The 27,614-nt window shown below is 31.0% G+C and overlaps 1 protein-coding gene across 4 annotated transcripts in view; it reads right to left on the bottom strand.

Moving 5' to 3' along the window:
• Window positions 1-27,614, bottom strand: part of LOC113521418 (rab11 family-interacting protein 4) — a 92,047-nt gene that overhangs the window by 26,909 nt on the left and 37,524 nt on the right. For 3 of the 4 annotated variants that reach the window (XM_031912679.2, XM_031912676.2, XM_031912678.2), the window contains 6 exons: window positions 27,174-27,271; window positions 26,419-26,540; window positions 24,077-24,160; window positions 22,347-22,391; window positions 6,644-6,682; window positions 6,094-6,211 (listed from right to left, as the gene is read on the bottom strand). In XM_031912679.2, coding sequence (XP_031768539.1) covers window positions 6,094-6,211; window positions 6,644-6,682; window positions 22,347-22,391; window positions 24,077-24,160; window positions 26,419-26,540; window positions 27,174-27,248 — 483 coding nt within the window. In that variant the 5' untranslated portion in view covers window positions 27,249-27,271. The remainder of the gene's footprint in view (window positions 1-6,093; window positions 6,212-6,643; window positions 6,683-22,346; window positions 22,392-24,076; window positions 24,161-26,418; window positions 26,541-27,173; window positions 27,272-27,614) is intronic. The other variant, XM_031912677.2, reaches the window with a different exon arrangement.

The raw sequence follows: 27,614 nt of genomic DNA, 5'->3' as shown, positions 1-27,614 counted from the left end.
TAATGTGACAGATGTCAAACAAAAGTTATACACGGATTCTATATCTAAGTCGCAGTATATAATTTTCTTTATTTATAATAACTGTAGTTTATTATTTATATGTTTTAGTTTATATGTAGTAATTTCTTAGCATGATGATTTAAACATAAAACACTTGTTTATCTAGTATCCTCTTAAAATATAAAAAAAAGAGCTATAGTACAGCTACAATAATTGTATGCGTTATAAAATATATATTATCTATTAAAAAAATATAACTAAACATACACAAATAGGTTACATTACCTATATATAATTTGATAAATGTGTAATTTATCCTTATGACAACAACCAATTAGGACTTATAGTCTCTCTAATAGTTTTGTCGAATCAAGAACGACACGATTAATTGAATCATTTACTAATAATTGTGAACATACCAGTGATATATCTGTATTTCTACTCCCGACATCCTTGACACAGTTATATCAATGCTATGTTATGATATAGCCAACATTATATGGCTTGGCCAATTCGGGTGTGGAAGGTATCACTCTTCATCTCTATCGGTCTTCACACCTAATGTCACTATGCAACACTATTGTCTACAAACTAACTCCTATACATTGGTACTGCATTAAATTCATAGACGATATATTAAACAAAAGTAAAAGTTTTAGAATACCTTTAAGCCATGTAGTTTGGCGTAATAAAGTTCTAAAACTTTTTTACATGAATTATGAGTATAATTCATTAATTATTCTTAATCCTTAAAAATTTATCAATCATCTTCATAATTTAACTCCTGTCATATACCAATTAAAGAACCTTTTGGTTATTACACACACAACAGGTCCTACATTACTAGACGATCACACATTATTTCGTGTTCTACTATTATTATGTGTTTATATTATTTCTAGATAAGTATATATTAAAAACATTGCATGTATAGTCCGTTTATTGGCCTGTAATTTTCCATGCTATTCTATATCAAATATCATGACAATTGGTTTATTGGCTCTTAATGCGCTAAGAAGGGGGAAAGAGATTGTTAGTTATAGTGTCAAATAGCTCCATTACTAGCAATATAACCTATCAGGTCGACCTCCACGTGGTTTCCACTGGAAACCATCACTAATTCTAGCGGAATTTGTCAGGATGGGCTAATTGACCTGCGGTTTCGTCCTCACCTGTCATCTTTCACTGGTGCCCTGCCAGTGTATACCGTTAACGCTGACGGGGTTTACATTCCAATATCACCAATTAAAAAAAATGTGCTAAGAGGTTAATAAAGTCTAGACGTGTCCTGCGGTTTTATCCGCGTGAATCGGTATATAAAGTATCCTATATGCTAAGCTAGGATATAAACTATCTGTGTATCAAATTTTATTCGAGTCCGTTTAGTAATTTTTATGTGAGAAAGTATCAAACATTCATTCATCCATTGTTAGAAACTTTCGTACATTAATAGGATTAATAAGGATGTTCAGAATATAATTATATTCCTAACTTACGTAGGTATTTAGCGAATACATAGGTGTAATTAAATCAAATAATGGCATATTTTATTTCTTACTACCACATTCTGTTTTTTTTTAGTCCAAAATAAAAATCTAAACGCTTATAGTCGTGACCACAAATAAGTCACTTTCTAGATGAATAATTCTAAACTAATCGATCATTTATCATTATGAACGTGTACCGGCGCACACGCATCTGACCGGAAGTGGCGTATGACTGAGTACCGTTTCCGTCGGCCATTACTGTCGCTAGGATTGACTGGTAAATGAAGCGAGACTCATTGTTTGAGCCCTTTCTTTTAATTTAGCGATTTAGAGGGTCATTGTACTAAGTAAACATATATTTAGCTAAATGATGAGAGTACAAGGTACCTACTTATTTATCGAATGTAATAAGTACGTTAAGTGATTTTAGAGTGTATTTATAAAGTTTTACTAATATCATAAATATGAAACTGAATTTATTTTCAGAGGGAGGCCTCATCAGAAGGAGACTTTGTACAAAAGTCGTTTGCTGTGTTTTGGTTTGAAGGGTGAAATATGGTAGTGAATATACAGGGTACAGAGGAAAAACACCCGACTTTGGCGTTACTCAGGAATGGCAACGCATAGGTGGTATCATGGGCGAAACAGTATACTCTGTTATGTCCATGCTATAGGCGACTATACTGCTCATGTCTATAGGTGACGGTTACCACTTTCCATCAGGTGGGCCGTCAGTTTGTTTGCTATTCTAAGTTGTATAAAAAAAAATTGTAAAAACAATTAAAGAAATAAAAATCAAAATTAATTGATGAAACTTCATTCCATAGGATAGCTTTTTGTTTTCGCGTGGTACATATGTAGTCAATGGAGAAAAGGTTTCGTCTTGAATAATCTTTATCTGTATGTAATGTGACAATTTCAGACACTTGTACATCTATTTGTCAGTTACTTGTTCATTGGTATAAAAGTGTATATGTGGCAGGAAAATATAGATACTAGGAATCTTGGGAAATAATAATAAAATCCTTCACAATATATACGTACGTAATCACAGATGTTCAAAACTATCTCTTATGTTTTTATTACAAAAAAATCATGTGACATGAAATGATATTTCTTTAAGTTTTTATTAAACTTGATATTAACATTTGTTATTATTGTACTACATTTAGTAAACTAAAAATGAAATATCAAATGATATATTACTGAGAATACGATAGTATTTTGTAGTGTTATTAGATTTTTCAGGATGAACACGCAACAGATTACAATATACGTCATTTTCCATGACTTCATGGTTTAACTAGATGTTTCACAAAATCCCAAGTATTATCATTTCCTCACGACGCATAAATAATTTAATAGGTACATAATTCCATTACTTATATTGTTACGTATTGAAATATGTACATTTTTTTAAGACTATTAATTATTTATGCATGCTACAAGGAGAACTTACGAGAATAATTTAATTATTAATAATATAAATTATTTAGATTTTTTAAATAAAAACTATGGACAAATCAATAGGTATTAGAGATAAATTAAGTTTATAGGTTTGCTTTAGCAATATTATCTATTTGTTAATACAGTTTAGTATTTCATACAAATCATACAAGATTGTAATAAGTCCAGTTACGTGGATATTAATTAATTAGGTTTGAAATTTTGGTATAGACACAATGCAATGTATAGCTGTCAGTATTAAAAGTTTTTACATGTTTACAGATTTCCAAAATGCGTAATGTAACAACCGTTGCGTATATAAGTAACTCAAGAAGGATAGTGCTAGAATTAGATGAAAGGTCAAAATTAGTTTAATATATACTCTTACATACATATAGGTGTAAGTCTTTTAAGGCGACTTTTGACGTTAACCGTAATCATTACACATCTATTTCGCCTGAAACTATTGTAGATATACTTACTTAAAAAATATCGACATTCGTCATCTCTCATAAAATGACGAATATCCTATGTCCACATCATATGTTATTATTAGTGATATTATAGCAAGTAATAGTAAATATTTTGCATCATACTCTAACATCCACACCTAGAGAAAGATTAATCAGCATTTATTTTAAAAATTGGGTGATTGCCAACGTGGTCTTATAGTGGTGAATCACCTTAAATGATCCTACGCTAGGGATGTCAATGCTTTAGTTGTTAGAATAGACAATACTTGAAGAATTTATATTTTTGTCGTATATTAGGCACATTCTGTATTATATATTTTTTAATGTAATTTAGAATACAAAGAAGCTGACGGCCCACATGATTGAAAGTGGTAACCGTCGCTTATAGACATGAACAGTATCATGGACATAGACAACACAACAGAGTATACTGTGTAGCCTATGATACCTCGCATGTGTTGCCATTGCTGGGGACTAAGGTGTTAAATATATATATGAGTACATACATATATACGTGTTATATAGATATTGACATTGAATGAATGATTCAATGATAGGTTTATTACTTTTGACTACTATTGACTTGATTTCCATAATTTCACCATCATCATTATATCAGCTGTTAACTGTCCACTGCTGAACATAAGCCTTCTTTATTGAGGGCTTTTGCCGGTAGTTGCCACACTTGCCAGATTTTCATAATTTGATACTTTGTATATTGAAGCATATAACGATTAAGATAAAATATCTTAATGGGCGAAAATAGTATGCACGACTGCCCTTTTGATATATGCGGACGGGACACCAGTGACGGATAATTGGTGAGGATAAAAGCAGGTCACTTAGCCCATCATATCGAATTCAAGAATTAACCACAATGGTTCCCCCCAGATAAAGTATCTACAACAATAATATTGTTTTAGATTCTTTTACCTTTTGACAGGTTGGCATTTTGGAAGGGACCAGATAAAGATAAGTATGTATATAAGTACTTAATATAGTCACATGCTATTTTTGTTATACTTTTGATAAGCACGTAGAAGACGTTTGACGTTTACACAGATTATTTGGACGAGTTATTATATTAGATATTGAAATTAGTACTTAAAGAAACAATGATTATTTCTTGTATATATCATCTATTAATATGATAATTTATAACTATACTAGCTGACTCGGCAAACGTTGTTTTACCATATACGTTATTTCGAGAATTATACATGAAAATTTATCCTTTTACAATTATTATATTCGATTGCCATTGCCATTCTTGCAATCCTATTGCGGCATATAAAAATCGCGATTAAAAAAACAGAGTTCATCGTAAAAGCGTGAAAATTTTAATTTATATGTATTTTTAATGTTAAATCATAATAAAATAAAAATAAACAAAATTGTCAAAAAAAGAAAAAATATTTTTTGGGTGTGGGTCACCCTTATTATTGAGGGGTATGAAAAATAGATGTTGGCCGATTCTCAGACCTACCCGATATGCACACAAAATTTCATAAAAATCGGTAAAGCCGTTACGGAGGAGTTTGGTAACAAACACCGTGACACGAGAATTTTATATATTAGATTGTACGACTAAATTTTTAATTCACTTCCGATTTAATTCATATAGATCACAAACTGTTTCCCATCATGAAGACAATCACTGTGATAAATTCACACCATACGTTATGATGTCATCAATAAAGTTATTTTTCTTACGTATATATTTTAATAAAACAGGCACGTAGCCAAGTATACAACGTTAGTGAAATAATATGTATTTTTTGGACATTTAATAATGGCGATCTTTAAATGCTCAGGGGGGAAGGGATTGTTAATAATGGGGAGTTTAGTCCCCATTGCTATCAATATACCCAATCAGGTCGACCTCCACGCGGTTCTCCCTGGAAACTATTGTGACCAATTTATCATCGAATTTGTCACAATGGGCTAACTGACCTGTCATCCTCACCTATCACCGCTCACTGGTACCCCGCTAGTGTATAATGATAGTGCAGACGGGGTAACCATGCCATTTTCATGCATAAAAAAAAACATACGCTCAAATAGGTCGGTGTAGGATAGGTGATAATACCGGCATTCCATTGATTCATGCTGTAGGTGCTGGATCTAACGTTAGGGTACATTTCAATCAAAATGAAATTGATTGATCAGTTGTTATTCAATTTTAAATATATATATACTAAGGTTTTACAACTAGTTAGTCAGGAAGGAAACTGACATAATAGATGATAACTCATGTGTAAACATCACCGGTCTAAAGTACGATAAACGATTTTCCAACTATACAGTGGCGTTTTCCAAGAAGTATGTCGTTTAATATAAAAAATTGTTTTAGTGTATGAATCTTTCATTATTGCATGTTTATACATATTAAGTGTATTAAAAAACTATTTAGCGGCAAGTATTCATAATCAACGGTTGTAGATAAACAACAGATCAGATATATTTACCTAAATATAAGTATCTGCTAACCTGTTTAATGCAAACATTATGTACTAGTTAGACAGTGTTTACCTACATGACAGAATGTTTTGCCATATTTGTCTTTTTTACCTTATTAGTGTACAGAAGCTAACAGTAAGTGTACCAATATATTAAATATTTTTCAATCTAAATAGGTGCATATTTGATATGATGCGAGTTAACATGAACTACGAGTTGAAACTCACCTTGTAGTTAAGACCTTGGACATCTTCCTCCAACGAGACATCTGAATACATGTCGTCCGTCGGTTCCCCTCCCGATCCACAGCCGGACGAGTTGAATGACGAAGACCGGTATAATTGGCTAAAACAATGTTAGTCATTCATTAGATAGTTTAATTTTATCATTAGGAATCAAGTTTTCAATTTATAGTATAACATGTTACTACTAGTGCCATCTTTTGCTAAATCGACTAACTTTGTTGTCGTCTATACAGTAGTGAATATTTGCTAGTACGACCATTTGATCACAGATGGCGCTCTGTTATTACCAAATAATATGTTATTTTCTCAGAGAGCAGAGTAACGAATGAATTTAATGAATTATTATAACTATACTACGAGCTCTACTCTTTTATAATTTCTCTTAAACAGATATTCATATCGATTCTGGAGACTTATTACTAAAATATTAAATTATAGATAGTGTGTTAAAATGTTAAAAGTATTGTTCCTGTTAATAAATATTTAAATGTACTTAATTCTAGAATATTTATAGAATTTATATGAGTAGTACCTGGCTAAGACATTGGAGCCAATTTGTCGCTTCCCAGAGCTGAAACAAATTAATATTTTATATTAGAATTTATTTCGAAGTAATTAGGTACGTAGAAAATATTAGTTTTTTAATATAAATAAAGAAAGATGGAAAAATATGTAAAAGAAGGCTTTTTTCGATTTAACATATGATGTCAAACTTCCACGTGAAAAGTTTTCGTTCGGTTTTAAACGGCATCGGTTTAGTGGCGATATTAGTGGAATATTTCGTATCAATTCCTAGATATTGTTGTTTGTCGAATTGCGGGACAGCCAGTGTAATCCCTTTATCATCAATTAGGCTATAAATACGCTGTTGAGCATAGCTCTCCCCTACAGATTGTTTATATGGAAGGATCCTGAGTCTACATGTACAACTATGCATATTGAGATTGTCACCCCATCTATTGGGAGGGCCAATATCCATTATTCAAGAAGTATATAAGCTACCTATCAAGAGATATGACGCATGAATATTTCAATAAGTCGGTTATTAGTCAGATTGCACCTACGTAGATCTCCCGTGCTCTCCATTTGTTTACCATTCCTAATAGCTACATAAAATAATAACTGGTTCTGAATTTTCTCCATGACGTTTTATTTCATAAGAATAATTTCTCATTTACCAATTATACCAAATAGCACGAGACGTCATAGGACTAATGCGGAACAAGAATAACCTAATAATGAAACAACAAGTAGAGTACATTTACTGAAAATAAGGAAATATTTTAACGTGTAATGCTATCACAATTAGTACATTTTTATTACTTACTCGCAACGCACTTATTGTGTTGGTAATTGTTACGTAAGTAGATATTACTTACTACTTATTTTTATGATCGTTCCCTAATTAATATATGTATTATGTTGTGAAAACGAGTGTCTTCTCCATTTCAAGTAGGTAACATGGCTGATAATTATAAAGGACCACGATGCGTGATATTTTTACGCGTACATACACACTTGTAGGTACATTATACATATCTTGTTACATTGTAACCGGTGAAAGGCATTGCAATTATCTTAAAATTCATGTTTAAATGTTTGTTTACCATTGTAAAACAATAAAAACAAAATAATGAAAAATAATTTATGTACATAATAATAATATTACAAAATATATTGTATAACAATTAACGTACCTTAATTAATTTGATATTTTTTTTAATGGGTGGTAATGGAATGGTAACCCCATCCGCGCTATCGGTATACACCGGCGGGGCACCAGTGAAGGATGATAGATGAGGATGAATTAAGTCAGTAAGCCCATCGTGACAGTACATTTAAACAGTACACACACATACTGTTTCGCCCATGATACCCCCAATGCGTTGCCATTTCTGAGGACTCAGGTGTTATTCCTCTGTACCCTGTAAATTCACGCCATATCCCACCCTTCAAACCGAAACACAGCCATGCAAACACAACTGCTTCACGGTAGAAACACGAATGGGACAAAGGTACCCAAACAATCGACTTTTGTACAAAGTCTCCCTCTGGTATAAACCTAACATGGTTATAATTTGTTATGTGTGCCTCATTAAAATAAATAAATATATAGATTGCAAAAAGAATTATCTTAATGTAATAAATGCGAAAGTTTTTAACGACGGATAAATGGATGGATGTTTGTTACTCTTTCATGCATTTATGCATCCAAATTTTATTCAAATCCGTTCAATAGTTTACTATTGAACGGATTTGAATAAAATTTGGTAGACTAGTAGGTTATTATATCCTTACTTAGCGCATATGATGCTTTTTGTACGTCACGCGGGTAAAGCCGCGGAATACAGCTAGTTATCAACACCGGTGATGATACCACGTAAAAAAATGTAGGTGAATTGAAAACGTCGTATTTTTCGAAGATACATAATAACATTATTTAACGTTTATCTATAAGTGGCATGAAATTATACTTAACCTTCTGAAATGAATACCTTTTGCACAACCTAACCTTCACTTAGTAGATAACTTGTAATCATAGGTTTTATAATAATTGCGAATTGTTCAATCCGTCTTAGTAATAGCGATCTTATAGTAAAACAGCAGGTTTGATACTTATAAGGGTAATTACAGTTTCTAAGAGAAGTTTTCATGTGCATAATCGCCAATCGCATAATTAACCCAAAATTGCAATCGAATGAAGTAATAATCACCTGCCAATTATTTTTATAAATGTAATTTCTTAGAAGTTTACTACTAGATACTATATTTACTGGACATTATTGTCGATGTGCATTTGTGACTGTAATTTTTTTTTTATTCTGTGATAATTAACGCCATACGGTGTTTAAGTCCGCCATTTACACAATATAGGTGTATTAAAAATAAATAAATAAATAAATAATTATTTAAAGCGAGATTTGATCAGTAAGTGAAAAAAATAATATATCATCAGGACTACTATTCTTAATGGAGTAGTCAGAGGCATTTGTCGACTGTTGCTGTTGTGGTGAACGTAATACTGGTATGCCCACATTTCGCCAAGTAATTAGAATTCAACATTTCATACAGAATTATTACGAGTAATAAATATTTAAACATCTGCAAACTGTCACACACTCCCTACATTTATTTATAATCACTTCAAAATCTTTGTGGACTAGGCAGAGAGAACCGAATGCCAAAAGCTTTTGTCCTTACATTGATTTCTTGATTTTTTTTCTTTTAATCTTTACTTGCGAGCTTTTAATCGTTAGCCGCGTGACTGGGAAAAAAACATGGCTTATGCCCTTCTTCATTTCAAAGTGTCTGCCAAACGTGACGAAAACCCGTTAAAGCGTTAAGAAGTAATAGAAAAACAACCTTACTTCCACATTTATAATATAAATAAGTATTATCCTAAAGAATCAGACTTAATTGATAATAAATTCTTTATTGCGCACAAAAAAGATTTTTACAAGTATACAGATATGTCTTTGGCTTGTATTCCATCTTATGTTGATAATAATAGAGTTACTTGTTAATACCTAGTAGACGTATAACCATAACATCATAACAATTTTATAATGAATAGGATGTCCGCGGGGAATGACAGAGAAATCGGCGGCTGCAACAAATGAGACGTGGGTGCGCGTGCGCCGTGAAATTGTGTAAGAAAGTAACAATCAAGCACATGAGGGTTTTCGACAACAACTACGGATACAATATCGCAACATGCAGGGATTGCTTGCCATAGTCTATGTGTGTCTACGACACTAGAGAATAGAGAACTTATATACTAGTGATGTTAGACATTATTCATAATTCATCTCATTTTTCGACTAGAATTCTATCTAGAAAGTGGTAAACTAGATAACTAAATAGACAGATAATGTTGAACGTTTTGTATTAGGACCGGATGTCGTCGTTTGTCATCTGGCAGACGTCAACCACAAACCTTCAATGTACGAGTAAGGATTGCATTGACAATAATTTACAATTCGATATCGATATACGCAATTGTAGTGATTACAAAGTGCTTATTAATAGGATCCTTGATATTTCCAAAATCTATACTTCTTTATTAATACTACGAAGTTTAGGTAGGCTCTGAACGTAAGTTTAGACAGATTTTTATATCGAAACAATCTGGCTCTAACTTAAATATTGACAAATGTATCGAATGCTATTACATTAATCAATAAGTAATCAATATTAGAACAAAAATGACATTTAAATGTGAAATACTTTTAAAATTCAATTATAAATTGAATTTAGAATATGATTTTGAATTTATCGGTGATATGGGATTACTTGTGTTTTATAATTTTTGTATAGAAACAAGTTTAAACACAATTTTTCGATGACCTTTGCGGAAAGTAGTTGATATGTGTATAAGAAAAGGTCGGTCAATTCAATGCTATTAGTAACAATATTTTGGACATATTATAAGTTACATAGGTCTATAAATGAATTATATTTGAAATTATAATATATTTAATTGTGTTGATATCTGGAGGTTGTTGCATAAATTCCTTTTCCAGTTTTACCAATATAAGATATTTATACCGTGGATATTATAATGATTATTTACTCGTTACCGAATAAGTACGTTATACTAAGTTTATGGAAATTTATAAATAGAACATGTTTATATTAAACATACGAATGGATAGTAGGAACTTAATTTATTTATAATATATTTCTCAGTTTATTTATTTTACAAACACATTATCTACAAGGTTTAACGGTTAGAACATTAATATGGTCAAACAAAGGTCGTCAGTTGAAAATATGTTACGAACGAACCAGTGCCGGATATCCGTCCTCATCCCCCTTTATAAATATTGTGGTCAAGTATGTTCTGTTAGTTTATAGGACAATGTGTGCGTATGCTAGGCGTGAACGTTCCAGTGCAGGTTTGTAATAACTAATACATTATATCTACGAAACCGCAGTAGTGTTTGATTTGCATTATTGTATTTTGTATACAGAGTACAATAAAAAAAGCAATGGAAAACTAAACAGTATTTTATTTCGACAGAAAATTACCAGTATTAATAATATTTTTATTACAATACACATACTCGTATGAAGTGTTATTAACAACTTACATTTAAACTAATATTATAAAGAGGAAAAATTGGATTGTATATTTGTAATGAATAAATTAAAAACTGTACAAACGATTTCAAAAATTCTTTCACTTATAATAAGCTACATTAATTGCGAGTAACATAAGTTACATGATCTACTTAGAATATCTATTTAGATAGAGTGTCTTTATACTAATGCTTCGCTAAAAACAAGTCAAAATTTTTATCAATACTGCGCAAATAGGGTTACTATAATATACATTTATTACTAATTGTATGGAAAAAAGTAAGGATAAATTGGAAAATGAAAACGATTCATATAATACATTTGAAAAAAGAAAAGATAATTATGTTTATCTTTACTGAATACTTTGATTCATATCTGAGTATAGATTTAATGTTTTCGTTAGTAAATAATTAAACATGACCGTCTGTGGTCAGTGTGTGGTTATGACATAGTATAGGCTACCCCTTTCTTTCCCGTGGGTGTTTATAAAGGCGACTAAGGGAATTTAATAGTCAAGGAATGGACAGCAGCATTACTCTTAAAATATCACTATAGACTAACTGCGATTGCCAACCGGTACGTCAAGCGTGGCAACTTGTAGTAAAACCCCCTTAAAGGGAGACTATGTTCAGCAGTGGATAATTAAAAGTTGATACAAAAAAAAAATTGACAAAAAAATTTCCCAATTTTATTTAATTAATCTAAAAAAATTACTTGCAACACAAAAAAGGGCGTTTTTTTTTTTTATTAAAAAAAAATGTGCCAGCTAATTTGATGTTTGGCTGACTAAAAGTTGACTCGTTTTATACATTCAATGCTCTATCTATATAATTCGCGTGAAACCGAGTAAGATCGCTAATAAAGGATAAACTCATTAAATATTTAGTTGATTTTAAAAATTCTTTTATCTATAGAAAAATTAATTATTTGTAATATAACATTAATTGTATTTTATTTTATAAATGACCGTGCGTAGCCTAGGCAGGTCGTTAGTATTGTAAAAAAATACTTATCAATGATTAATGTAATCCGGGAGCGTACATTATATACACTAGCAGAAGATTTCTTTGAAAATAATGTTGCCATCTATGAAAGTAGGGATAGTTTTTTTTTTATAGGTGATAATGAAATAGTAACCCCACCCGCGCTATCGGTATACGCTGATAGGGCACCAGTGAAGGATGATAGACGAGGATGAAACAGGTCAGTTAGCCCATCGTGACGAATTCAACGAGAATTGTTCACGATGGTTTCCAGGGGGAACCACGCGGAGGTTGACCTGATAGGGCATATTGCTAGCAATGGCTGTCAAACTCCATTGCTAACAATCCCTTCCCCCCTGAAAATAGGGATAAACATTGTGAAGAAAAACTAAAATATAAATAAAACATCTTAAAAAATAAGCAAAACTAATATATACATTTCCTCATTTAGGCGAAACCTGTACAAAAGGTTATGATTACATAATATCCGTCATCTAATCTCTTGTAACGTTTTATTTAGGAAGACACATTTACGTCACACGAAAGCGGTTTGTACTTATCTAGGTTAATGTAGGTGGCTACTTGGACACGCAGATAAAGAACTTTTTGCGGAAAAAATCAAAACAGTGGAGAGTATTAGGACAATATTCACTTAGCACATTTTTAAAGCAGGATTGCGTACGTGCTATTATATTGTGTGCCTAATACCACCTATTTTGTAGCGATAGTCTCTGCTAACATTAGTTGCTAATGTTTTAAATGTATAGGCAAGCATTTAGAATATTTAATGTTATTATAATTTGATTTAATATTTATAGAAGGCAATATTTGTATCTCTTTGAAATTGTATGCAGTGACTGGCCTCTAAGAATAACTGCGCCAACAAAGCGATTTTCAAGGGTAAAAAAATATGATTAGGCCAGTGATTACACTACTGGAACGTTGGATTCGCGTGACAAAATAAATGCTATTAGGCTAGGTATATCGTATCTGTGTGAACAATGGAGTGGACATAACAATAAATAGGTGTTCGTGTGTATGCATGTATTTGCTGATGTGTTTGTTGTCACAATAAAATAGTTGACATAGCGAACCACTAACAACAGAATGTTACGCCATCGTCACTTTATAACCGAGCAACGATGGAGCAATAATATAAGTGAGGTCCTATTTGTAGCTGATATTACTAATTCAGAACCATTTACATGTTAACTACTATTGTACATTGGAAATTTAGCCAAGGTTAAATAATATTATAAAGAAACAAACAACATTTAGTGCAATGTTAAGTCAAATAATTAGGTTTATATAAAATTCCAAATTGAATTATTAATAAAATGTGGTCATTGAGTAAATTTCTAATAGATTCAAACCTTACATAGAGCAAATTTTTAATGCATAAACTCGTATTTTACTACTTTTGTAGATAGATGTAAGTAAATATCTATAAAAGATCACACTTTAATACTTAATAATACCGATGGTTGTTAAGTTTTACTTTTTTAAATGTTGTATTTAATTTTTCATTTAAATGTTACTAACCTGTAGGGTCGCTTTCTGTAATGCATGTAAACACCGTTCCGCTCCAGCTTTGCAAATAGAATAATCGCAGATATTGAAAACTATTTCAAGTGTCATTTAAAAATTACACACCACACAGATGCACACAGACTCACGGAACCATATTTATGTACATCACAAACGCAAAAAAAAAAAATAGGACTTGAATTTAAAATTTGAATGTCGAATTTGGAAGGCGACGTAGCCATGAGCTGTGCGTAGGTCTGCGAACAGCGAATCGCTTGAGTGGCCGTGCGGCACTGACGCATCAACAAACGCAATGTTGGACAGGCCAGCAGCGACGAAGTAGAGGTAACTATGGATTATCCACAATTACTGGCTGCAAAATGCCCGCCGTTATTAAATTATTAAGCGGCTCGCGGTCGGTGTGCGGACGAAGCTTCATGTAGGTACATACTTAGGTGCCTAGGTGCTTAGTTAACGTCTATGAATGTTAATTATCATGGACCGCTAGTAATGGGGCTTTAAGACTCCAGCACTAACAATCTCTCTTCTCCCGGAAACAAAGGATAGGTTAGGCTAGAAAACAAACCATGGAAAATAGACTATAGTCTACTAACAATATATTTTTTATTATTGTTGCTTCAATAAGTACCAATTAATAAGACATAAAGTGGGGGAAGTGATTGTTAGTTATTGAGACTGAGAATCCTATTACTAGCAATATATCCAACCAGGTCGACCTCCTCGCGGTTTCCCCTGGAAACTATCATGGTTAATTCCTGATGAATTCATCATGTTGGGCTAACTGGCCTGTTTTCATTCTTATCTATCACCCTTCACTGGTGCTTCGGCAGCGTATCCCGTTAGCGTAGGCGGGGTTACCATTCCATTTTCACCCATAAAAAAATAAATAGATATTGAAGCGATACCGATAATATCCATACCAATTACATAGGCGTCTGTGCTTTGTGATTGTCAAATATGTAGATATAAGAAAGACGAGGTATACTTTATGTGCGATTTTCCTTGCATCATTATACAAAGCGAACTCGATTTGTTGAAATTTTGTTCGAAATTATACGTAGTTATGGGTCCTTTTAAAATGCCGAGTGAAGGTAACAAAGACAAATTATTTTTGAATCAAGTCTCACGGTACAATTTATGTCACGATAGTAGTAAATGTATCTGACTAGCTGTAATCCATAGTTTTGCTGGAGAATTATTATTATTATTTTTTATACCATTGAGGTGGCAAGCAAGCATACGGCCTATCTGATGATAAGTGGTTATCGTAGTCTAAATTAGAATAAAAAGAATGTTATTTAGTATAAGGTATCGTAACCTTTAGGTACTTTGTTGTAGGTAATTATCGGTATTTTTTTAATGGGTGAAAATGGTATGATAGGCCCGCCTGCGCTAACGGGATACGCTGGCGGAGCACCAGTGAAGGGTAATAGATGAGAATGAAAACAGGCCAGTTAGCCCATCATGATGAATTCATCAGGAATAAATCATGATAGTTTCCAGGGGGAACCGCCAGGAGGCCGACCTGGCTGGGTATATTGCTAGCAATGGGATTCTTAGTCTCTATTACTAACAATCCCTTTTCCCCCCTAATTCTCGGTATTACAAAATAAATATAACTACCTAATTATATTATATAAAAAATATATTATTTGTAAGGTTTTATGGTTCAGTTATAATAAATTAAAAAAAGTAAGAAGGCGATCAAATTACATTGTTAGTGGGGTAATTTTATTATTTACCGTAGAATGTTACAGTACTTACAATATGTTTTTATCATTATTGTATATATTTATTTATAATAAATTATTAACTTACTATAGCTGTAAACTTTCTGTAACATAAATTAATAAATATAATAGGGTATCCCAATATCTCACTAATATAATAAAATTGTAACTGGACGACGTCTATACATAGAAAATATTTAAAAAAATGTAAGGAGTTTTAATTGGCGTAATAGAATCCAAAATAATATTTTGTCTGTCTTATGTTTATTTCGGCAACATGCAAAAATTGCTACTATAAATGGAATGCCGGTTTGATTGTTCTGCTCCGAAAGGTCAAACTTAAAAACTGGTATATGTTTTATTTTAATACGACATCTAGATTTAGCATATTTCATTGATTTTCTTCTTTTGAAATTCGCACATACGAAATAGCAGTCAAAAAGGTTGTAAAGACGTTTCCGACTTTCAATCTTCCACAAAATCGTGGACGGAAAATGAATTAGAGCTATATTTTGCTTTTTTATTAGGTATATTGTAATTATAAAAAATACCTTGTTGTGTCGTTCTATGATAAACTTTGAGTATCTATGTAATAATGGTTAACGATTTAGAAGTTTGACAGCATATTATCTAGCTAGGGTTACCAGATGGTTGGTAAAATCCGGGAAAAAATCTGGAATTTTTATTCTGCTTCAGTGTTCCGGAAATTATAATAAGTTTTTTCTTCCTAATCATATTTGACATTAAATATATTCAGGTAATTAGTTTAATCTATAAAACTACAAATTGTTTCAGTAAATAAATACTTATGTTATGGAAAAATATTGTAACTATAAATAATGCAACCATTGTCTATTTGTATCGTGGATTGTAAGAAGTATTGTTGTTAATCATTTGATAGTTTTGTGAAATACATTGCACATTGCTTGCAGCGATATGTATTTTGATCATTAACTATCACCGGGATAGGAAACCGGCGGGTGTATAACAATTGCATATTATTGTTAAGCAAGCGTGGAACGCTGTCGGCAGCGGTGTGGAACAGTTCACTTTCTTAAGGAGAATCTACGGACGCCGGCTGGTTTGGTGGCGTCGTCACTGCATTATCTTAATGATAAAATTGTATTAATAATATATATCTATTTATCTACCTTCACGTTAAGTCGCTTGTGATGTAGGCAGAAAAAAATCGAGTGTCTCAGACCTCTATTCTTACATATACCTTTCGCTTTATACATTTTTATAAACCGTCTCATACATGCACGCTAGTTTCAGAACTCTTGACTCTTTATTCAAATGGAAAACGGTAAGCAATAAATTCATTCTGAGGATGAAAAGGAGTGGACAATAATTATTTTAATTGTTGTGTGAATAATATTTTTATGAGATAAGAATGAGTGTTTGTAAAATTTATTAGTGCACTTTAGTAGACTTGAGTCGTTAAATAAATACGTCGCAAATTATCCCACGATTTTTCCGCTTAATTCTGTAACATTTGGTTACTGTATGAAGTTGTACTCTTTCCAAACTGTCTTTCTGATAATTTTTATAATTAAAATATAATTAACTAGGTTATACTCGTGTTTTAGTCCGTATTACTAGAATATATTGATTCTCCGAAATAAAAATAATTAATGTTCTTCTGTATCAAAAATGTAACGTGTTGGTAAATTTCATGACGATTGGTTGAGATGTTAAGGTCAAGAGGTAACAAGCAAATAAAGAAGCAATCTCTTTTACATTTATAATATTAGTAAAAATTAAACGCAACGATTAGTTTACATTATATTATTACAATATAGTTTGCTCGAATAAAATTGTGGTAAGTATTTGCTATTCGCTAGTTTCTAACCACAATTACTTGAGTTTCGCTATGTTGCAATTAAGCTTTTTTGGTTGATGAAACATAAAATATCTACTTAGGAATATTGTGCAAATTATGTGACAACTGATACCGCAAATAGCCTATGCAGCAGTTATTTTTTTTTTAATTTTTTCTTTAAATTTTTTACTTTATTTAGGGGCTTTATAGCATATATAAATTTAGTACAGAGATAAATAATAATTATTCTAGATTGGCAAGTAGGGTAGGTATATATAACACTAATTCACGCGAGAAAAACCATGGGATACAGCTAATAGTATGTGTGTGTACTTATGAATTTTGAATATAGGTTAATCCTTACTAATATTATAAATGTGAAAGTGAGTTTGTATGTTTGTTACCTTATAGCGTCTTCACGACTTAATCAATCGCTATGAAATTTGATACACACGTACAGTATGGAGAAGGATATAGGTTAAACCTATCTAAATACGATCAATAAACGAAAATTGAAACGATATTAGGAATGCTAAAATATGTAGGCACTACCTGTTCTATGTCATTCATCAAAATTCGTCAATCCGTTTGGTTGCTAACGAGCTACAGAATGATAAATGAGCATCAGGAACAATAGGTAGGCATATTCCTTTTCTAAAGCATTCATGTTGGTACTTAATTAAAGTATATTATGGAGAACAATGACATTTATCAGTTATAATGTCATTGACAGGTAATTAGATTTATGTTTAATTACGATATCCCACAGTTATATCGTTTGTATAATACATTGTATTCTGAGGAATTGTTCGAATTATAACCATAGCCACCTGGGGGGAAGGGATTGTTAGTAATGGAGACTGAGAATCCTATTGCTAGCAATATACCCAACCAAGTCGACCTCCTCGCGGTTCTCCCTGGAAACTATCATGGTTAATTCCTGATGAATTCATCATGATGGCCTAACTGGCCTGTTTTCATTCTCATCTATCACCCTTCACTGGTGCTCTGCCAGCGTATACCATTAGCGCAGGCGGGGTTACCATACCATTTTCACCCATCAAACAAAAAAAACATAGTCACCTTTTATCATCGTGCCGCTCACCATCGACAGAGAATTCATCTTTACACGCTAGAACATAAATGGTCATGTACACTGTAGTTTTAGAGAAGTTTTCTCCCGCGAATGTCCAGGCTGTGGAATGACCTCCTGTTGAGGATTTTCTTGGAGATTACAGTATTGAAGAAACCTTAATACACCCTTGATGAAGAACCCCTTCAAAAATAATGTATTAAGGTTACAGTGACCGTTTACCATCAGACTGGCTATACGCTTGTTTGCCTCCTTCGTGGTATAAAAAAAACAAGTGATTAAATTTCTGCAAGTGATTTTCTTTACTTTTGAAAAAAATTAACCAAAACGTCCCCTATAGACATGAGCAGTACCATGGACATAACAGAGTATACTGTTTAGCCCATGATACCCACCATGCGTTGCCATTCCTGAGGACTCAGGTGTTATTCCTCTGAATAGTCTTTTTGTAAATTCACTGCCATAACAAACCTTCATTACCAAATATGTTACAGCTAGAAACACAACTGCTTCACAGTTGAAACACGAATGGGATAGAGGTATCCGAGCAAACGACTTTTGTACAAAGTCTCCCACTGGTGGACATTTATGTTGTAGTTATGTGTGTATAATTTGCTCACATATGTTATAAAGTTTGACATAGATTAAAACAAAAAACGTCAGATACATTATTTCAGTTGCGCGAATAAAATAATTACCAAAATACGTGCACACAATCACATAACACACTCTAATGATCTCACTTTTAATTGCTTGTTACCCAATATACTACAATTTTAACATGATTGATTTGGTTCATATCTACTTACTTCGCAGTTTGCTAGGTCTCTTATGACTAGAAATTTATGTGCCCAATATAATGATATTGTATAATGCAATGTAGTGATGGTAAATTTCAAGTCTTGTTACGACTAAGTTTTTATCATTTTGTTTAATAAAAAAATGGGCTTCAAATGTAAAAAATAAATATAGTGTTACCTACACTATATTTATTTGTCATCAATGGACAAATAATGTAGTATAATATACGAGTACACATATATAACATCGTCAAATGTCAAATAAAGAAATCCCTCCTTCCAAAATTATTTTCTCAAGTTATTGATAGTTTATATGGTTATTATTATTATTATTTGGTCTATATATATATATATATATATATATATATATATATATATATATATATATATATATACAGTATGGTAAAAAGTCTTGTTACGTCAGTTTTTATCATTTTGTTTATAAAAAAATAGCGTATATATATAATTCTCATATTATGTTCAGCAGTGGACAGTTAATAGCTGATATAATGATGTTGATGGTGATAATATATCTTATAATAATATTATTGTAATCGTAAAAAGTATTAGTTTCCTACATTTAATACGAACACACAAAGTAAACCTTGTGTAACAGGGTTAATAATTAAATTATATTCCACAAAAGACCAACTCAATTGTGATAAAATCAGTTATTTTGATTTAAAAACTAAACTTCTAAACTGATTTTGACAAAAATTATATGGGACCAATCTGTAGTTATATCCTATTAGAGAAAAAATAATTTGTCAAATCAGTTTATAACTAACGAAGTTACGAGGTAACAAACATAAAAAATACAATCAAAGAAAAAAAAGAAGGAGGTTCTTTTTAAAGTCGGATGTCGGAAATACCGCAATATACCCAGATAATAATTACTGGATTTGGAAGTTTAATTCTTTTTATGTTGGTTAAAAACATCTGCTTTATTAGTTGCGCAATTATAGCGAAGCGTTACCAAATATATTCAGACAATTATATAGAATGTAAACATTTACACTTCACTATTGAATTCACGTAAGAACGTGATGACTCATTTAGTCTGGAAATACTATTGTGTCTCCAACATAATAGATACAAACCAATATAGAAACACATCTCTTAAAATAAGCAAATGGTTTATGGCTATTGATATAAAGCACATAAACGTTTGTATCTAGAATTTTCGTAGAACGACAGCGCCATTAGAATACGCCGGTATGTGGTTTGTCGATAGATACGCACATTAGTTTGTGTAAATTGTGAAGGAATAAAACGTGTGGTTAGTATAAAAGGATATTTATAGTCACTTCCAAGCACGTTTTATAAAGGTACACAAAAAACTAAGAATCAATTCAAAATAACTTTATTCTTTTAGGTCCATTACAGACTTTTATTTAATTATTTTAACTCAAGTGAACAATGTAATTATATGTATTACGTTCAACGGGTTTGATATCGTATGATGTTCTCTACCAGTCCGCCATTGGGCAAACAGAAAAATAGACGGTGTATTCATGAAATAAGACAACATAAATTGATATTTAACACATCTTATGAAGATTGTCTTAATCTTGAGTGAATACAGTGACTTTTAGGAAAGGCAATCTTGAGTCTAAATTAACAAATCAATTAAGAAACTAATAATAACTGGAATAAACATTTTCACGTTCACGTGTATGATTTAACCTCGAGGACAATCATAATACCTAAATTAATATGTTTTTGCATTTAGATATAATATCAATTGAAAATTGACCACAGTGTAGAATAAGAAATAGTATAGGCACGTATAGGTAACCAATAATGATCCGGCCTGTAAAAAGTTTATAAATCAAATTGAATAAAATAGACTTTTGTACGTCGGCTGAATAGATATCACAACATTTGAACATGTCTTACTTATTTTTGGCATGCGTTGTTATTTCGATTAGTATGACGGGTATAATAGTCAATTCCAAATCTGACTATAAGGAACAAAATTTTTTTTAACTGATGTTTATACTTTATCCGATACCTATTGTATATGTATACAAACAATTGTCGAAAACGTCAAAAACACAGGAAGAAAATCGTGATTAAATGTTCATATTCTGACACAGTATCAGGAGTGTCGTAGTCCATACAGTATATAGTCGAATGGGATTATGCTGTACATCGCCTGTATATATTTATTCTATAATCATACTTGTTATTACAAATTATTATATACAGCATAACAGTTTTTTTTGTATTTATTGCACAGATAACATTATATTATTCCATTGATACAGAATATTTCACTTAATTCCTTAACTTAGAGAGGTAAAATAGCAATCAAAGAAATCACAATTAAAATATTTTTTTTTAACTTAGTTATTTAATAATCGCCTGCCAAGCGTGACAAAAATAATGGCAAACCAAAGGAGGATGTTAACGTTCGGCAGTGGACAGTTATGATTATGCATTATTCATATTATGATACTGCACAGATATAAAAAATAAATTTTTAACGCAATGCAATTAATATAAATAATGTACGTGACATTTGCATAAAAAATCTTATTGGTTATATGTATATTGTTAAAAAAATACACATAGATGTTATCAGCCATGGAATCTACCGATATTTAGTTATTCTTTATAGAGAATAAAGCATCAATAGGACCTGTTACATTATTTTTCTATCTTATTTAGTATATTTAGTAAGCATAGCACTTTTTCTTTTTGAGAACACTGAATATATATTCATATTATTCCATTGTCAGTATTTTAGTTAATATCATATACCTAATCGGTATTAAAATAGTTTCAATCAAAGAAATCACAATCCGAATTGTAATTTTTTTTTATAGTTAGTTATTTAATAATAATTTAAGATATTTTTTACTTTATTTAGAAAATAATGTGTAGAACCGACGTGAATGGAATTTAATAGATTAAATTAATAATCTAACAAATCGGTTCAAAATTAAGGCAAGTAGCGTGTAATATATACTAGTTGAAGAATGAGAAGTTACTTATTACTCCTTATTTAAATCATTTGAAACTAAAACATAAAAAATCTACAATACTAAATCAATTAACAGCTAAAAATCTTTTTAATTCTAGCGATAAAAAGTCATGCCATGAGTGTTTGGTGAGTATTATTAATAATATGTAAATTATAATAACATAAAAGAATAAAAAATTAAAGCTTACTGTCTCATAGATCCCCATCGCCGGTGCGGCAGGTTCTCTTGGTGGCTATGGAAGATACAACACAAATATTGTGAGAAGCGAACAAAAAGTGCAAAATTGAAACAAAAAAACATAATTTTGTAACAATGGATAAAACTTGTAAAAAAATAAATAAAATACTTAATAATCGAAATGCATTTGCAAATGGTTTACTATTTACATACATTTTTTACTTATGTCTGAATAACATAAAAATAATAAAAAAAAATCAAAACAATATTCACACATTGCCACTTCCGAGCTCCTGAGCTGCTTTGGTCTCTGCTTTGAGCAGCTGAGCTGATTGTTTATAAAACATTTCTTAGATACCTAATAATTTATTACATGTTAAAAAATGAATAAAATAAATTAACGCTATTAGACAATTTACTAAAGTATTTTTTAATATTAAGAAATAATTAATATTATGAATTAATTTATTTATTTAAGAATCAGTATCAGTGTTTAATGGCTAATGGAGTGCTCATAACGAATACTTTGTTAGGTAAAGTCACAATTATCTGTCAATTTTAAATGAATAAAAAATATTCTATCATTTCTTACTTAATACTATATATCATACTTAATAAATAGGCGATTGGATTGAGTAGTACTCAAGAGGATTCACAACGAATATTTTGTTCAACAACATTGCAACTTTTTGTCAATAAAAAAAAAAAAAACATTTAAATATTTTTCAACGCTTCTGAATATTTTTTTAAAAAGTAGTAGTAGTGCAAAAATACTTTTATTAACTGATTCTATAAATTTAAATTTAGATTCGACAGAAATGTATTTGTAAAATTCCGAAGTAAAATATGAAGTAGGTGTAGGTTTTTAGCGGAAAAGTAAATAAAATAAAGTTTTAGTTCGCTAGTTGAATACTTTTTAATTTATATGCATTGTCTTCTATGATTAAAGCTTTTGAGTAAAGTTCGCTAGTTTCTAAATAATGAATGAGAAACAATGAAAATTTTTTATTTGTTTTTGAAAATTAATAGATAATTGTATCATTGCTATACTTCGGTAAGCAAAAGTAACGAACGGTCTTAATAATTATATTGAAATATTGAGTATGTAAATAATACAGACATAGATAAAAAATGTATATTATAAAGCATTATTATGATGTGAATATAACATATAGAAGTGTATTGTCAAACTTATTCCAGTCACACACATTTAGATTTAAATATAGATTCTGGCGATGTTATATCGTAATATATATATTTGTATGGAAAACTGTATAAACAATCTTCGTTAACATGGCACGTCTCTCCAACTTTTTACTTCAATATATGCGACCATATCGTCAAAGTCGTAGAATACTGACGGATCTTTATATGTATAATAATATTTGTCAGATCTGTCGGTATTCTACGATTATGACGATATATAGACGTGGTGTTCTGTTTATGTTTGCGAGAAAATGTTTTCAGTAGCAATCTGGTTAGAGGAATATAATATTCCTTAATCGAAACTTTTAATATATTTACTCAGACATTTTTAATTATTTGGAATTTGAAGGGAGGTGCCATGCTATCGCAGACAATCTATACAGTGTTCAATCTCATATCTCACAATTTATCGTTGCGTTTGTAATATGTATTAGTTTTTTTTTTTTTTTTAATAAAACATAAATGACGTGATTCTCAGTGAGTGAGATGTTAAAAGTATTTGTGTAATAGCGGTGAGAAAACAAGGCGGCATACCTAGGTGGGGTCCGCCTCAAACTGGTTCGCGTCCAGGAATGCCGGTTCAGATTACTGCCAGGACTCCTGGTCCCGTTCTCTACACTGTAAACAAAATAAACATTAAATGAAATATATATTATGTTTAGACGAATAAAATGAGTGTCAGAATATGTAGGGCGGGGAATTAACATATATATATACCTAGAACATTATTATAATATATTACAGTTACATTTCATCGAAGACTAATTATTTGGTAATTTAATTTTGAAAATATTCTATACCAATGTCTTTCGCATGATCAAGGTAAAGAGTATGTTCTTCTCCATTTCAAATGGTATATATATGTATGTCAAAATTTGTCACGATTGCTTGAACTGTTGAAACGCAAAGAGATAACAAATTAATAGAGCAGGTTCTGGCCTGACAAGAGAACACCAAATTCTCAGACTCAAACAAACTTCTTTGCCTCCTCCGTATAGATCAAATTCCCTGGTTATAAATATCTTATTTTGACCATATTTTTTATATATAGAATGGCAAAGAACTTAAGGGCCTAAATGATAGAAAGTGCTAATAAACATGAACAGTACTATAACTGTAGATGGACGAGAGAGCGGATTACCCCGTAAACATATGCCTAATATATACATATATTAATATATTAATATATATTATCAATTATTATTATTAATCAATGCGAGTTATGAGCAGATTTTGTTGCGCGTATCATCCCTTCTCACGCGGCTTTACTGAAATAGGTATACGCCGCACCATTCGAGAATTCGATAAAGTATAATTAAAATGGTCGTAAAAACTATGATGACTGGTTATCGATTGATGTTAGTTTGGTTGTTACTTTTGTAGTAATGGTAAAGTAATAAAATGTATTTAAACTACATCTAAACCATTATACAGGTACTGCTTCTAAATACATAGTAGGTAATGATGCACATAAAACTGAATTACAGAGACGGAAGGTTTTTAACGAGATCGTTGACCGACTTAAATTTGAAAACAATGTTACTAATACGGACACAGTAAAATTTAAGGCCACGTTGAATAAAATGTCCACTATACTAATCACTAAAGTAATTATTGCTGTCACTTAAAATATCAGTGAATATCGACTCATTCTTAGAGTGGAGACTGTACAAGCAAAATGCGTTTCACATTAGAATAAGTAGATAATTAAAGTAAGTAATTATTTTAAATAGGAAAGAAGTTGGATCTAACCCAATAAATGTAATTCTATTATAACTATACCATCTTATTTCTACTTATGCTTATACAATATTATAAAGATTTCTTATATTTTGATTTAGCCAAATTACTGAGAAGTTACGTAAAATATATCATTTCAACAATTGCAAGAGAAATACACCATTGCTCAATAAATAGCTTTTATTTTTATAAAGAAAGCAGCAATGGTATTAGAATAATTTTTATTTTTTAATAGTATTGATCTTTGCCACCTTTATACTTATATGGTGACGAAACGATATTAGTTCATTCAAAAGAAATATAATTTATTTTGCATATTTATCAGTTAATACATAAATATATACATTAATTAGTTTATTATTTAATATTATATAATAAATTGAAACTTACGTAAATACATAATTTAGAATAATGTCATGGACAAGATTTTTTATTTCACGGTTGATAAATGTTAAGTACTATGTGAATATAAGCTTTAAATAGGGATCGTATGAATGTATGTTTGGATAGGATTTCGACTGAACATCTTCTCAGCTTCAACCTTGTTATGAAAGATTTGTTTTTACGGGAATCGGGCTACTAAACATAAGCAACAAGCTTAAGCGCAGATGGCTATAGTTAATTTTAGTCTAATAGGCTATTACATGAAAATGTTGGTACGTAAGAATGTTAATGAATGAAGAATGTGTTTAAATTACGGTCGGTACAAGCAACGCTGCGAAGAAATTTCAGAATTACGTGTAAGAGCCGCGATTCTCGATACTGACACAACAATTTGTTTGATACATTCGTAAATAAATCGCAATCACTAGTATCAGAATTCCGCTAATTTGGGCTGCACGTTTATGAAAGTGATCAATTCTGTGTTTATCAATAACAATATAAATGTTACTATTTAATTAACTCCTGATGTAGAAAATATGAGTCCTCATGAGTATTGTTCTGTTGTTCCTAGTTTAGTACAGTCGATTATAAAAACCAATCATCATCATAATTTTCATGCTTTTGTCCGAATTATTTTTGGTTGGTGTAATATGATTTTATAATTGGCTTTTGGTTTTATAATCGAGCGCCTGCTTGACCTCTGGAAAATATAAAATTTTTTTTTGTTACAAATATATTTAATAAATACAAACTTGTTGGCTGGTGCATCGGCATCCCCTTCTCCATAGCACTCAAAGTTTTCCGCGTCGGAGATCGAGTTTCCGGGGCTGGAGTCTGCCGTAGGATCTGATTGTGCTGTAGACTCTGTGCCATTCTGGAATGTAGAATAGAAAACAGGGTCATACAAGTGTCCACAATGCGTCCATTAAGAAACATCTGTGTAATAGTAGACCCTATAATATTTTATATTGTATAATTGATACGATTAATACGATATATATATTCGATAAATATACATAAATATATTCGAGATAATATGTTATACTAGCGTTTTCGTTCGGTTTCGCACGGGTAGATAGAATTTTCAATAATTAAATTTCAATATGTTACTCACTGATAGAGTAGCCTTCTATATGGTATTTTTTTTTATTTCAGCTTAATAGTTTTTAACGTACAGTCAAATATTTTCTCTTTATAATATTAGTATAGTATTATATTATCTGTGGTATAGACGAGAATATACGTCATGTTTTTATTTAAATAAAACATTTGCAGTTATTAGTAATATAATATATGGTAGTTATTTAGATAATATTATCACAGAAAATACCGAGCCAGATTACATACAAGCAAAATCTCATACAAACAATAATTCGTCTCATACAATCAATGTGATGTTACATTGAATATATAAAATGCATAATATGCTCACGGGTGCCCCGAATACGTTGCCATTCCTGAGGACTACGATGTTTACGTCTTATTAAAACGAATCAAATATATTTACCTGTAATTTTCTAGGCAAGTTTCCTGGAGATGAACGTGGTGACTTGGTTCTTTGGAACACGCTGGGCGCCATCATGGCCGCCTGTGGCAACTTCAGTTCTGAAAATAAACATAAAAACATTATAACTTATTTAAAATAAAACATTTTTACAGTAATCTATTAATTTTTTCTTTTACTTTAATTTATATTGAATCAAAGGTAATAAGTTAATTAGATGGATTAATCGTAATAGAAAGATTAAAACTTTTAGGGAAGGAAGAAAATGAAATTTAGGAGAAGGGATTACGGAGTATCGCCAAACCTTTAAAATTATATATAAAAAACTTAAACATGAAATAAGTATGAGATTTTATGACAACTAAAGTTTTCCAAGGTAAGTTTTTCAATATATATAAACTTATATCTATGAATAACAATGGAGAATCTTGTAAAGATGTAGGA

The sequence above is a fragment of the Galleria mellonella genome, unplaced genomic scaffold (assembly GCF_026898425.1).
Source record: "Galleria mellonella isolate WM207_F2 unplaced genomic scaffold, CSIRO_AGI_GalMel_v1 utg55, whole genome shotgun sequence".
Lineage (NCBI taxonomy): Eukaryota > Metazoa > Arthropoda > Insecta > Lepidoptera > Pyralidae > Galleria > Galleria mellonella.
Note: the sequence above shows the minus strand (reverse complement) of the source record. Positions and strands in the feature narration are given on the sequence as shown.